Consider the following 14,902-nt stretch of genomic DNA (forward strand, 5'->3'; position numbering starts at 1 on the left):
ACTTGAGAGAAATGTTATGCTTGAATTAATTTGCTGCAGGCCTCACGTTCTTCCCTTCAGCTACTTTGTATTTTTCTGCTATTGGAGAAACCGATGGAAAAGTTGCCAAGACCTGACCACTACTAGGGCAACACAGATGATTCCAGTGTACGTGCAGCGACAGTTGTGTGCACAGGGTGGGAACAGGGAGAGTGGGGAAAGGTTTTGAGGGACCAAGCCCTAAGCCCAGAGCAGAGTCCCGAACGACCACTGGGAATTTACCCAGGTGACGGATGGCAGGGGCGGGAGGAAGCATGTCAGGTGCAGGGAACCCGGAGTAACTTGGGGTGGTCAGAACACCAGCCGTGTCAGGGGTGGTAAGAGAGGAGGGCAGCTGGGTGGACAAGGACCAGATCCTGGCATGCTAAGGAGTTGGGATTTTATCTTAAACATTTATTTGTGTTAAATGTGTTGTTGGGAAGCTACCAAATGATTGTATGCAGGGAGATTGCATTATTGAATTCACCATTTAGAAATGACCACAATTTGGGTTGAAGGATGGGTTGAAGGTCAAAGCCAACTGCTCCGGTCGGGAAGCTGCAGTATGAACTACGTGAGAAACGGCTGTCCAAACAAAACCAGGAGGAAACGAGAGACTCTGATAGAGTATTTGCAGGTAGAATCAAATTAGCTTGTAGGTGGGGTAAATCCTGTGCATACAAGCCACGAGGTGATGAAAGCTCTTGCTTGGAATGTGGTTGGAAAATAAAGTAGATGAGGCCAAGACAGGACTAAGAGATTGGGAGAAAATAGAAGCTGCTCAGTCTTGAGAAGAGGTGTTGTGGGACCTCTAGGAGGATAGACCTGAGAGTGTGTCTGCACAGCTGCTGGTGGTGTGCAAGATGAGGTGTTGACGAGAACTGGGTCATTGATGTCTCCTGACCGTTGCTTGCTAATCTGCCATTAAAAGAGGAAGATGTTATTAGCAAAAGGAGCCAAGCCTCAAATATAAAAAACAGCTGAACCACATAACCCAGAATGGTGAGGGTGATTTTACCTTAAATACCAGCTCCTTCAACGATGCCCTGTTTAATTGTGGCCCTGTCATCTGTCACTTAGCGTATTGCAGAAGCTGCCTTACTTGTCTCTTTTGCTTCTGTTCTTCACCCATATACTCCATTGTTCACAGCAACCAGCATCATCTTTTAAAAACATCAGATCTAATCAGTGCCCTCCAGTGGCTTCCCATTGCACTTTAAAATCTGAACTTTATATTTTAATTAAATTGGTTGGGATAGCATTGGTTAATAACGCAGATTTCAGGTATACAACTTTCTAGTATGATGTCTGTATATTCTGTTGTGTGTTCACCACCTGAAGCCTTGTCTCCTTTTATCATCCTATATTTGATGCCCTTTGCCCCTCTTCGTCTCCCCGCTCCCCCCCAACCCCCGTTTCCCCTTGCTCTCTGGTTACCAGGAATCTGTTGTCTGTATGTATGTAAAATCTAAACTTACCGTAGCCTGTAAGCCTTTCCATGTTTTGGCTCCTTGCCTGCCTCTCTGACTTCATCACTTAACATCCTCACACTGTGAGCACTCGGGACTTCCGTTCCTTCAGCATGCCAACCTTGTTCTCCCCGTAGGCTTTTGCACTTCCTCGGGGCTGGGATCCTTTCTTGTCATGTTTCACTGTTCCAGGTCTGCGTTCACGTGCCCCTTGTCCTGTCCCAGGCCAGCTCTCGCTGTTCCCATCGTGATAACGTGTAGTAGTCTGTAGACTTGTCTGGTTCTTCTGTGACAGTGTGAACTTACTTGGAATACTGTCTTGTTTGCTTCAGGATTCCTCTGTACACATTGCCCAGAAGGGTGGTTTCCAAACCGTCCTGTGCATCAGAATTCCCTAGGGGCTTAAGAGAACACAAATTGCTGGGCCCACTGCCCACATTTCTAGCTCGGGAGGTGTGGGATGGGGCCTGGTCACATTTGCATTTCTGTTCCCAGGTAACTCGGATTCTGCTGTATCAGCAGCCACCTTTGAGAACCATTGGTCTAGAACAGGGTTTTGCAAGCTTTTTGTAAAGGGCCAGGTAGGAAATAGTTGAGGCTTTGTGGGCCCTTTTGTTGCACCTGTGCAACTCTACCATTATAGCAGAAAAGCAGCCACTGACAGCATGCAAAGGAACAGGCAGAGCTGTGCTCCAGTAGTTCAGACTGTTTAGGAAGACAGGCAGAGAACTGGGTTTGGACCTGGCTGCTGTTTGCCGGCCCTTGATCTAGGAAGCAGTCCCTTTCAGAGAACTACCCACTGGAACGGCAATGCATGACTGTGCGTCTGAGCTGGAAGACAGCTCGCTGTGTGCCGGATGCTGGTGATTCAGTGGTGAGTGACAGGTCCCTGGCCGTGTGAAATTCACAGAATTGTGGCGGAGGCAGCTATTAGAGAGTCACAGCAGTAGTTACACAGTACGTTTGTGCCAGATGAGGGGGAGAAAATGCAGGGTGCTCTGAAAGTTCACAGCTGGGCGCCTCAGGGAATGTCAGGTGGCCTTTCCTTGCTCTCAGCTAATGATCTTTTTTGTTTCACTGGGAGAAAGGAGCCATCAGAAGAAAACCTCCCTTTCTTCCCACTCCTAGTTCTGCCGCCACCCGCACTCACACTTGGCCTTGCTCCCCCCTTACCCGGCCCTGTTTCTGCACCCCATCTCTGCCACCTTCTCCAGGACTCACTGTACATACCCCTTCTCTTCTACAACCTCAGTTTCTCTCCTTCTGGAGTTTTCCTGCCAGCATGCACACATGGTTTCATTTCACAAGTTCCCCAAAAGTCCCTGTTCCCTGTGAGCTGTCATTTTGTTTCTTAGTTTCTTCTCATAGGAATTCTGGAGTTGTCTGTACTTACGTCCCACCCGTCGATGTCCCATTGTGTCTTTTTATCGTGTCCTCTCCCCATTCTTGCCTGAACTCACTTTAGTCAGACTCTTGTTCCCACCTTACCACTGAAGCCACTCTTACCAGGGTCCAGAGATACTCGCAGTGACAATGCCGGGGGTGTTGTCGCAGTCCTTGTCTTACTGCGTCTGGCGTTCGACACAGTTGCCTGTCCTTTACTCCTTGGGACACTTTGCACACTGGGCTTCTCATTTTCCTCTGGCCCCATGACAGCTGCTCGACGGTCTCCGTGGCCACAGGCGTTGGCTCTTTCTGTATCTGTCCATTCTTTCACGCATTTCTGTGGCTTTCCTGTCCCTGTTCTCACAGATGAGGATGAAGATAAAACTAACGTGTACTGAGCCAGTAAACCTTTTACAGGTGTCAGCACATTGAATCCTCGAGGGTTCCTCTCTGTGAAGCAGGTTTTGTCACCCTGTCCTACATGTTGGGTTGGCCAAAAAGTCCATTACGTTTTTTCTGTAAAATAAAAGATTTTTCATTTTCACCAGTAACTATTGCCTTGGATATTTTGAGTATGTCAGCTATTGCCCACTATTGGCTGCTAGTGGGTGGAGGCCAGGGGTGCTGCTACACATCTTCCAGTGCATAAGATAGCCCCCCAGTGAGGAATTATTTTGCCAAAATGTTAATAGTACCAAGAAAGTTGGTGAACCACTTCTGACATGTTCAGTCATGGCACCTTCTCCATACACTGCACAAATCTTTTTATGTGTTTCAGTTGTGTTTTTACCTTTTTTGAAATAATAAAGCATAATAATATGCCGAAAATGTGTTTTCTTCCATCTTGAATATTAAAATGGCTGCATAAAAACTCACCAAGTTTTATAAGTTTTATTTATTTCATTGTTTATTCTATTACAGTTGTCCCAACTTTTCCCCCCTTTGGCCCCCTCTACCTGACAAGTTTCTTTTAAATGCACACTGATATGGCAGCCGTCACAATACAATCTAACCAAGTTATTTCGAACACAGTTAAAGACAACTAAGCACTACTAGAGCCAGCATATGGAAAATAACTAAAGGAACTTTTTGGCCAACCCAATATCTACTGTTAGTTCTACTTTGATTGGAATAACACCTACCTCCCCAAGATCTCAGCCTGTTGGCTTAGATCTCTGATTAAATGTTATCTCTACACAGAGACTTCCCTACCTACCTAATCTGAAAGTATTCCTCTCATTCCTCTCTTCTCCCTGTTAACCCCTAACATCTACCTTTCTTCGTAGCACTTCTCTGTGCTGAAATCATGCTGTATAATGTCTGTTTACTATTTATTGTCTCGCTCCCTCACCACTGTATTCCTAGCATCTGACACATAGCAGGGGTGAAAAGGGTTTTCATTGCCTGGATGGATGGATGGATGAATGAATGGATAGATGATGGATGGTGGTTAAAAGAGTGTGGTCTAAAGTCCAGTTGTCTGGGTTCAAATCCCATTTCCACTACTTGGCTAACTCTGATCTTTAGAAAGTTAATTTCTTTAAATCTTTTTCTTCTTTAACATGAAGATAATTGTACCATCTTCATAGGGTTATTGGGCAGACTGAGATAATCCATGTGAAACATTTAGAGCAGTTCTGCCACAGAGTAAGCCTATACACAAGGATGGGCTCTGGAGAGAGAATATTCTAGAAGAGGGAACAGCCAGTGCAGTGCCTCTATAAATATAGGACACATATTGAACCAGCTAGAACTTTTATAAATACAAAAGGCTCCTGATAAATATATTATTTTTAGCGTGCTTTCCATAATTATCCCAGTTTTGACCATGAAATCTGCAGAACAATAGTATCTGAATCTAAATAGCACCTGAATCTTTATCCATTTATTATAGGAAAATTCAACACTTAGAGTTTTTCTGGTGACATACAAGATGTCCTTGTTGGAAGCTCATATGCAGCTCGCTCTGAGGAAGAGGAGGCCAATTCAGGAAATGGTGTTGATGTTTGAGCTACAACTGCAGTTAGAAATTTTCCCTCATCAAATGCAGTTAAAGTTTTAAGTTCATAGTGTTACAGGAAGTCTTTTTATGTCACTTTAATGCCATTAAAGCATTAACTGTCAGAATCTAAAGATTTTGTTTTCATTGGTAGTTTGACTAGATTGTAGACCTATTCTTGAAGAAACTTTAAAATTAAGCCAGTCACAAAAAGCCCAAATTGGCCCTGGCTGGTGTGGCTCAGTGGATTGAGTATGCGCTTGCGAACCGGAGGGTTGGTGGTTTGATTCCCGGTCGGGGCACATGCCTGGGTTGCAAGCCGGGTCCCCAGCGGGGGGCACAGGAGAGGCAGCCACGCATGGATGTTTCTCTCACTCTCTTTCTCCTTCCCTTCTCCTCTCTCTAAAAATAAATAAAATATATTTTTTTAAAAGTCAATATGATCCTAGTTAAAATATATACTTAGAGTGGTCAGAATCATAGACAGAAAGTAGAAGAGTGGTTGCTGGGGGAAAGGGTGGGGTGGGGTGCCGGGGGCGGACAGTCGGTATTTGATGGGTATAGTTTCAGTTTCACAAGATGAAAAGAGTTCTGGAATGGATGGTGTTGATGGTTATACAACATTACAAAAGTATTTCATACCACTGAACTGTATACTTAAAAATGGTTAGATGGTACATTTTATGTTATGTGTGCTTTATCTACTACAATAAAATAATGAGGGGAAATAAAAAACAAAAGTTCCTCAAGACACTAACATTTTTTTCAACTAATGATTTGTAGGTAAACCAATAAATAGTCTTTCTCTTTTTGTTTGAAGAATCCCATATAACACAGGTTTTTTTAGGGAGTCCCCTCTTTTATTTTGAAACAATTCAAAGCTACCCCAAATCTGAAAAAGTATAATATAGTGAATCTTTGTATATCCATATGTATATATTTTTCCTGAATCATTTGAAAGTAAGAAAGACATGACAGTTTACTCCTAAATACTTCTAACTATATCTCCTAAAATCAAAGGTATTTCCTTGATATCATTGTCCCATCCAGGAAATTAATATTGATTCAATATCATACAATACACAAGTTTATTTTCAAATTTTCCTAATTCTCTATAAAAATATGTGTTAAAGTGTGTGCATGTGTGTATGTATATTACAATCCAAGATCTGGTCGAGGTTTATATATTGCATTGGTGTTCATGTTTCTTCTTTTAATTTGTTTTACTTGTTTTTTATTTCTTAATATATTCTGTTGATTATGCTATTACAGTTGTCCCATTTTTTTCCTCCCCTTTATTCCCCTCCGCCCTGTACCTCCCTCCCACCAGCATTGCCCCACCTTAGTTCATGTCCGTGGGTCATACATATAAGTTCCTTGGCTTCTCCATTTCCCATACTATTCTTAACCTCCCCCTGTCTATTTTGTACCTGCCATTTATGCTTCTTATTCCCTGTACCTTTCACCCTATTCGCCCCACTCCCCACTGAAAAACTTTCATGTGATCTCCATTTCTGTGATTCTGTTCCTGTTCTAGTTGTTTGCCGAGTTTGTTTGTTTGTTTAGGTTCAGTTGCTGATATTTGTGAGTTCGTTGTCATTTTACTGTTCATATTTTTGATCATCTTTTTCTTAGATGATCTAAATCCCTTTACCATTTCATATAATAAGGGCTTGGTGATGATGAATTCCTTTAACTTGACCTTATCTGGGAAGCACTTTATCAGCCCTCCCATTTTAAATGATAGCTTTGCTGGATAGAGTCATCTTGGATGTAGGTCCTTGCCTTTCATGACCTGGAATACTTCTTTCCAGCCCCTTCTTGCCTGCAAGCTTTCTTTTGAGAAATCAGCTGATAGTCTTGTGGGAACTTTTTTGTAGGTAACTGTCTCCTTTTGTTTCGCTGCTTTTAAGATTCTCTCCTCTTTAATCATTGGTAATGTAATGATGATGTGCTTCCTTGGTGTGTGCTTCCTTGGGTCCAACTTTTTGGGGACTCTCTGAGCTTCCTGGACTTCCTGGAAGTCTATTTATTTCCTTTGCCAGATTGGGGAAGTTCTCCTTCATTATGTCTTCAAATAAGTTTTCCATTTCTTGCTCTTCCTCTTCTCCTGGCACCCTTATGATTTGGATGTTGGAACGTTTAAAGTCGTCCTGGAGGTTCCTTAGCCTCTCCTCATTATTATTATTATTATTTTTTTATTCTTGTTTCTTCAGTCTGTTCTGGTTGAATGTTTATTTCTCCCTTCTGCTTCAAACCATTGATTTGAGTCCTGGTTTCCTTCCCTTCACTGTTGGTTACCTGCACATTTTTCTTTAATTCACTTTGCGTAGCCTTTACTTCTTCCTCTATTTTGCGGCCATACTCAACCATTTCTGTGAGCATCTTGATTACTAATGTTTTCAACTCGGCATCTGATAGGTTGGCTATCTTTTCACTGCTTCATTGTATTTTTTTTTGGAGCTTTAATCTGTTCTTTCATTTGGGCCATATTTTTTTGTCTCTGCATGCCTGTTATGGTGTAAGGGATGGAGCCTTAGGTATTCACCAGGGTGGGGCAACCCATGTGGCCGTGTTGTGGTGCTGTCTGTGGGGGAGGGGTCAGAGAGGGAGCAATGCCACTTGCTCATCTCTGGGCCAGCTTTCAGTCACTTCCCCCACAAGCAAGTTGGGCCCTTCTGGCGCTGATTCCTGGGTTGGTGGTTTTGTGTTTGTTCTAGGACCCAACAGACTCTCCTGTGAAGCTGGGAGTTTCTCCTGCTGCCTCATCCCCCACAGATTTTATAGCCAAAGGTTTTGAGGCTTTATTTCTTGGGAACCCTGGGTTGTGCATTCTGTCTCGATCTCCAGTTGCTCCTCCAGGTTCCAGGTTTATCTGCGTGCAAATGTGGGACCGCCTGGTCCGCCAGCTGCCACCTTGCCTGCCCCTGCCCTCCAGCCACCACCGTGCTGTGAATCCCCCTGCCCCAGCTGCCTGTCTCTGCCTTTCCTACCGGTCTGGATGACTGTTGCATTCTTTAACTTCTTGGTTGTTGGACTTCTGTACAGTTCAATTCTCTGGCAGTTCTGGTTATTTTTTGTTTTTAAATTTGTTGTCCTTCTTTTGATTGTGTGAGGTGGCAAAGTGTATCTGCCTATGCCTCCATCTTGCCCTACATTGTTATTTTTGGAGAGTCTAGGCTCCGTTCTCATTAGATGGCTTGTTTTCCCGAGATTTAGATTTAGATTTAACATTTTTTTATAAGAATGCTCTAACAGTGGCATTGTGTACTTCTGTGTGCCTCACCTCGGTAGACACAACATGTCAATTTGTTCTATTAATGGTAACGTTAGAGTTTAATAAATTTAGCTAATGTGATGCTTCCTGCTTCTTTTTCTTTTTAATAGGTATCTAGAGTGACACTTGGGATTGTGTGAATATTCTGTCTTCCATCCACCTTTCACTCCGTTGTTTTAACATTTATTAATGGCCCTTGCCTGATTCGATTACTACGTCTGGGGTGCAGTATAGTGATTTTCTAATTGTCATTCCCTCTGCATTTATTGACTGGCTCACGAGCTCGCACTGTCTCTCTTTCTCTCTCTCTCTCTCCCTCTCGGTTAACAAGAGCTTTCTCTTGTTTTCTCCCCCTTCTTTCCATGTGGACTTGTGGAGTCTTTTCATACTAAGAATGGGCTATATTCTTTTTCTGTTATTCTTATTAGGCAATGGGAATCTGTGTCCTTTTGAAATGACCCCATTGGTCTTTGAATACTCAGTGTTTTCTGGTACGAGGTATTCCAGGCTCCCCTGTACCTTCCTTGTTCCAAACCTGTCATTAGTAATTTTCCCCAGGGAATGGTGGTTCCTTTTAGGGGGAATGGTATTTAGAAACCAAGATCTAGGTGCTAGGAATACTTAGAAAATAAACTTTTTAAACAGATTACCTGTAATTTTGATAGTGTATTGATACTATTTAAGAAGAATTCCTGCCCTGGCTGGTGTGGCTCAGTGGTTGAGTTCTGGCCTGCGAATCAAAGGGTCGCTGGTTCCATTCTTGGTCTAGGGCACATGCCTGGGTTGCGGGCCAGGTCCCTGGGAGGGGGTGTGTGAAAGGCATCCACACATTGATGTTCCTCTTCCCCTCTTTCTCCCTCCTTTCCCCTCTCTGAAAAATAAATAAAATCTTAAAAAAAAAAAAGACCTCCTTATGTGTTTTGAAATGGTTCATCATTCAGTCCTGTGTATATATTTTTAAAATGTCTTCTGAAGTATAAATATGTTGATACTCCTCCTTTTTACTCTAATCCTCACCCAAGGACATACTCACTGACTTTAGAAAGAGAGGAAGACAGGGAGAGAAACATTAATGTGAGAGAGAAACATCGATCAGTTGTGTCTCATACACTCTCTGACAACACGGAGACTGAACCCACAACCTAGGCATGTGCCTCGACTGGGAATTGAACTCGTGACCTTTTGGTCCATGGGATGATGCTCCAACCACATGAGCCACAGCAGCTAGGGCTGGGCAGTATATTTTAAAATGCTATGCTTATGTTGTGATTTGGTATTTTGCTATGCCAAGGTCTCTTTTCTTAACTTTATGTGTTTTATTTTTTTTAACAGCTTTTTTTCACTAATACTACAAGGAACATTTTCAGATATTTTCTCTCAATCTCTCCCCACCATGTAATTTTAATATCTCAAATATGTGGTATACCTATTTGCATACTGCATGTATGTTTGTGTTTTACATATAAAAAGAGTACATTTTTTTAAATCTCTCAAGCATGATTTTTTACTTTCTTTGGGGCTATACCCTCATTGAGAATGCATGGAGTAGATGGAGAAATGAAGGATAAAACTGATTTGTATTATAACAATACATTTTGTATTATAATAGTATATTTTAAAATACTAAGTAAATGCTAATAGTGCTGTGATCTTTTGCTTGCCTGAAGGCTAAGCTCATTCTACAGCTGCCAAGATAGTAATATTTCATCCATATGGAAGGGAGTTCAGAATCAACAGTCCTAATTTTTTCTCATCCAAACAGCTAGATACTTGTGGATTTACTCTTTCCCAGCATTGCTTTTCTCTGGAATTGCTTGATGTGTCAAGGTACTACTTAAATGTACTACAGCATTTAAGGGCCACATGCATTCCCCCCCCAAATCCCCCCTTTCTCTGCCCCAACACCACATAGAGAACTCTTCTTGGATCTGGAAAGGAGAGACTGCAGTTAACTTTTTTTTTTAAGCATTTACATATTACAGACTATCGTGTGTGCTTTGTGGGGTTTTCCCCTAAGTCTTTACCTTTATGTCTCCCTTCTTATTGTTTCCTGCCTCTATGTTCTCTTTTATTTTCTTTTGCTATCTCCACTCTCCCCAGCATTCCTTCCCTTTTCCTTCCCGCTTGTCTCCTCTCTCCTACATGCTGTTTCCTTTCTCTTCCTTCAGGACTATGAGAGTAAATTGCAGGCCTTGCAGAAGCAGGTGGAGACTCGATCCTTGGCTGCGGAGACAACGGAAGAGGAAGAAGAGGAAGAAGAAGGTGAACTAGTGGCTGACACTTTCCTGTGTATATCTTTTGGATCCGTATTATCAAATTCATCCTTTATCTGTGACCATAGTTGACCCTACGATTTATTGACATTTTACTGTGCCAATTTGAAGATGGTTTTCTGAGGATGCTCAGTGCTGAGAATCCAGGCTGTATTCTGTGAGGTTGGAGTGGGAGTGTGGTCCTCAGAACACAAGGTTTCTGAGTGTAGTCTTCATGTAAATCTCTTGGGCAATTCACTTACACTCTCCAATATTAATGTCCACATGAAGATCGTATGTGTATATTGCACGTAAACGCAGAGCTTAGTCTTTGTTTATTGTCCTGTTCTGTTTTCTGGTTTGTGGCTTGTGTCCAGGTTTTCCGGTGAGGACTTTGGAATGTATCAGTGTATATTAAATGGACCTCTCTTAATTCTTAGCTGAACTAAGGCTCTGCTAGTTGTTATTGCCTTATAGTACAGTGTAAACATTTGTCACATTTTACTTTTCCACTCAACCTCTCAGAAATTTCAGGCTCCAAGTTAACTTTGAAGCAACTCTTAATTTATGTAGTGAATTCTTTATTTTTAAATATGTAGGTGAAATACGACCTTTTACCCTTGTACCAGAAAAAAAAGCAGATTATGTAGCATTGTGTATATACTTGGGGTTTGTTTACATTATAATCCACACATTTGAGGTTACTTTTTTAAAAAAGAGAAATCGATTTCTTTGATTTACTGTTTTACAATAGTAGGATTTTTAAGAAGTTTTCTGAAATGTATATCATAACTGCTTTCATAATTTCAACAGAATTTAGTACGCTTTACTAAAAATAAGAAAAACAGAAACAGCTGACTAGAGGAAAGCTGGGAGGTCCCTTACTTGCTAAAAGAGAGGAGGTGGAGGAGGATACAGTTTCCGCGTAGCCGTGAGGCCACCGTTAAACACACTCCGTTGCTCTTGCAGTTCCTTGGACACAACATGAATTTGAGCTGGCCCAGTGGGCCTTCCGAAAGTGGAAGTCTCACCAGTTCACTTCACTGAGGGACTTGCTCTGGGGCAACGCTGTGTACCTGAAGGAGGCCAACGCCGTCAGCGTGGAGCTGAAGAAGAAGGTATGAAGAGAGGGAGGGCGGGGGCCGTCCAGAGGCTGAGCTGAGCTTCGGGGCGCTCTGGCGCTCCTCCTGAAGTAACCTTTCCCTTGGGGGAACTCAGCTGCTGTTCGCTCTGAAATAGGTTTATATGTGCCCTTATTTCATATATGTGCCTGGAATATAAGAGGTACTAATTACAACTAATTCCATGATTGTTAAGTGAAATTTTTAAAATAACATGTTGTCCACCTTATTTTATAAATAAGGAGACTGTAGTCCTGATGAGCTGGAGAAGCGTGTTGGTAGAAATATGCTTCTCACCCTGGCTGGTGTGGCTCAGTGGATGGAGTGCTGGCCTGAGAACCAACGGGTCGCTGGTTCAATTCCCAGTCAGGACACATGCCTGGGTTTCGGGCCAGGTCCCCAGTAGGGGGAGCGTGAGAGGCAACCACACATTGATGTGCTTCTCTCTCTCTATTTCTCCCTCCCTTCCCATCTCTAAAAATAAATAAAATCTTCAAAAAATATGTTTATCATCTGTTAATCACAAACTCTTTGTCGAACATATACTGTATGTTTGACTTCTTTTCCACTGGGCATGATGATACCGCCTTGTCTCTGAAGCTTACATGCTGAAAACAGGCCATATAGCTCCGGTTTGTTCTCTCTGTTTAGGTGCAGTTTCAGTTTGTGCTGCTGACGGACACGTTGTATTCCCCTTTACCTCCTGAACTACTTCCCACTGAGATGGAAAAAACTCACATAGACAGGCCTTTCCCTCGCACCGTGGTGGCAGTGGAAGTCCAGGATCTGAAGAACGGAGCAACACATTACTGGTCATTGGAGAAACTCAAGTATGAAATGTTACTCACAAAGCCAGCTGTTTTATTTAGGAAATAGTAATGGGCTCGAGGGGGTGGTCCCTCACACTCTGCTCTCTGAGTTGTTGCTACTGCTTCCTTGTTTGTGCTTCTAAATGCTGTCGCTGGCCACTGACATTACTCTCCGTCCGTTTTCTTCTAAGTGAGTGAATCCCACTTGGCAAACACACCTTTGTCATTTGTAGATAGGACCTATATTTACCCTTCAGGGACTCTTATAAGTGTTCCAATTTTATGATACCTATTTATGTCTTAGATCTAGTAATTTTGATCTTTCCTGTCCTGGATCTCGGGATGACCAGTGATAAACAGGAAAGTTATAAAGCAGCTTCCTCTGCTTTTAGTATGATGAGATACTTCTCACTGGTTCAGTATATTTGAGGTACACCATTGAGCAACATTTCTCCTAGGACTCAGTAGAGGTTAGGTGGCCCTTCTTGACTTTTGGAGGCTAATCTCTACACTCAAACACTTTGGGTACTGTTTTGGTTTCTGTGCTTTTAGCCTCGCATTTATTTAATATCATTAAGTGATGGGAACAGCTCTTTCTTTTTGCATGGAACATACTTCCAAAGCGAAATGTCAGTGCTATCTTGCGATATTAACCCAGTGCACTTCTGTTTGCTCGGTAGGCAGAGGCTGGATTTGATGCGGGAGATGTATGACCGGGCGGGGGAGATGGCCTCCAGCGCGCAAGAGGAGAGCGAGACCACTCTGACGGGCAGCGATCCGTTTTATGATCGGTTCCATTGGTTCAAGCTCGTAGGGAGGTATGTGATGATTTCATTTGACATGTTCTTCTTACATAATGAATGCTTTTATTTTAATTCTTTGGAACTTCAGCAAATTTTACAGAAATAAAAGAAAAGGCATATCCAGCCGCCCCATTTACAATCTGTTGCAGTCCTACTCAACTACTCTGTCGTTTGGTATATTTCCCTTCAGGTTTTTTTCAACATGCGTATTTGTTGTAAGTCACAAACTTTCAAAGTAATTGACAATCTTCCCAGACTCTCAACTCATTCACAAAATGTCTTAGAGTTGAACAAGATAGATTCAAAAGAAAAAGAAAACCTGTGTCTGTATCCTACAGTTTAATATCGCAGTATGACTTACACCTTATCAGACTGCACCCTCTCTAGGATCTGAAATGTCCTCACTTTTTTTTAAAGCAATTAATCTCACTTTATTCTTTGCTGGAGTGAATTAGTTGCACACCTGGCTAGTCCTTTTGAGCCTCTTTTTTGTATACATATTTCAACATTTAATGAAAGTAAATAGTGCCCTGTCAGTCCATATTGAGGCAAGTTCTTAGAGGTTTAGAATTTAAAAAGCAGAGAAATGTAAGTTTTGTGCTTAATGATTTCAGAAGTTAAATTGTTTTTCAATTGCAAGATATTCCTGACAGTCTTAAAGGACCCGGGTGAAAAAGGAAGGGCTACAGTCATAGCATTTTGAAACAAGATGAAGTCTTTTTCACTCTGCTGTGATAATGGCATGTTTTCACAGAGGTGAATTGGCCGAACAGGTTTGCCCACGCAAGGTACATCCTTGCCTTGCCACATTCCAGTTCATGCATTTTGTTTTCTGCCTCTAGATGACACGGGAATTGGAGTGAAAATTGAGACATTATTGTACTTAATATCGAGTGTCTCCTTTGAGGCCTGGCTGCTGATCTTTTGTACAAACCAGAGAATATAAACCTTTCAGGGCACATTGTTTACCTGGAATATTCTACTCATGCGTTTCTTTGGCTTTTTTATTCTAAGGATCAATCCTTGTTCCCTTTTACCTGAATCAGATGACTTATGCTTATTTTATCCTTTTGCTTTTCACTTGCTTTTACTGTGTTGATTCCCTAGTGGATTCTGTGCTGTTGGCACCCGTAGCTTCCTGTTTAACCAACTATTCCTCTCTCCTCGGCTGTGTCGATTGGCGTCTTCCCCGGCGTCTAGCTCCCCCATTTTCCATGGCTGTGTGAATGAGCGCCTTGCCGACCGCACGCCCTCCCCCACTTTTTCCACGGCCGATTCCGACATCACTGAGCTGGCTGACGAGCAGCAAGATGAGATGGAGGATTTTGATGATGAGGCATTCGTGGATGACACCGGCTCTGACGCAGGGACGGAGGAGGGATCGGATCTCTTCAGTGACGGGCATGACCCGTTTTACGACCGATCCCCATGGTTCATTTTAGTGGGAAGGTTGGTGAGGTTACTGTGAGAAAGGCACAAAGGGACCAGCTCTTGCTCTAAAGAGGCTCCTGTACAATTTCGGATGATCTTGCTTTAGCCAATTCAATTCATGACATGCTGATCTGACTAGAGAGTGTCCTCAGGCAGTGTCCGTGAGGTTCTGGGTCTACTCGGTGCAGCATAGGGCCATGTGTGAAGACTGCGGGGAGGACCCGTTGTCTTAAATTGCCCAGTAATATTCTCCTAAAGCAGGAAACCCCAGGGGAAAAAGTGATTGAGGCTTAAGAGTCAGAGGTTACAGGGTTGAAGAATGTCATTGTGGGCTCAT

At 42.6% G+C, this 14,902-nt stretch overlaps 1 protein-coding gene across 7 annotated transcripts in view; it reads left to right on the forward strand.

Moving 5' to 3' along the window:
- KIF1B (kinesin family member 1B) overlaps positions 1–14,902 on the forward strand; it is a 133,330-nt gene that overhangs the window by 79,031 nt on the left and 39,397 nt on the right. For 5 of the 7 annotated variants that reach the window (XM_045859761.1, XM_045859763.1, XM_045859764.1 and 2 more), the window contains 5 exons: positions 10,318–10,411; positions 11,371–11,519; positions 12,174–12,352; positions 13,012–13,149; positions 14,335–14,583. In XM_045859761.1, coding sequence (XP_045715717.1) covers positions 10,318–10,411; positions 11,371–11,519; positions 12,174–12,352; positions 13,012–13,149; positions 14,335–14,583 — 809 coding nt within the window. The remainder of the gene's footprint in view (positions 1–10,317; positions 10,412–11,370; positions 11,520–12,173; positions 12,353–13,011; positions 13,150–14,334; positions 14,584–14,902) is intronic. The other 2 variants (XM_045859766.1, XM_045859767.1) reach the window with 1 other exon arrangement.

The sequence above is a fragment of the Phyllostomus hastatus genome, unplaced genomic scaffold (genome assembly GCF_019186645.2).
Source record: "Phyllostomus hastatus isolate PE091 unplaced genomic scaffold, TTU_PhHast_1.1 phas_scaffold_182, whole genome shotgun sequence".
NCBI classification, from domain to species: domain Eukaryota; kingdom Metazoa; phylum Chordata; class Mammalia; order Chiroptera; family Phyllostomidae; genus Phyllostomus; species Phyllostomus hastatus.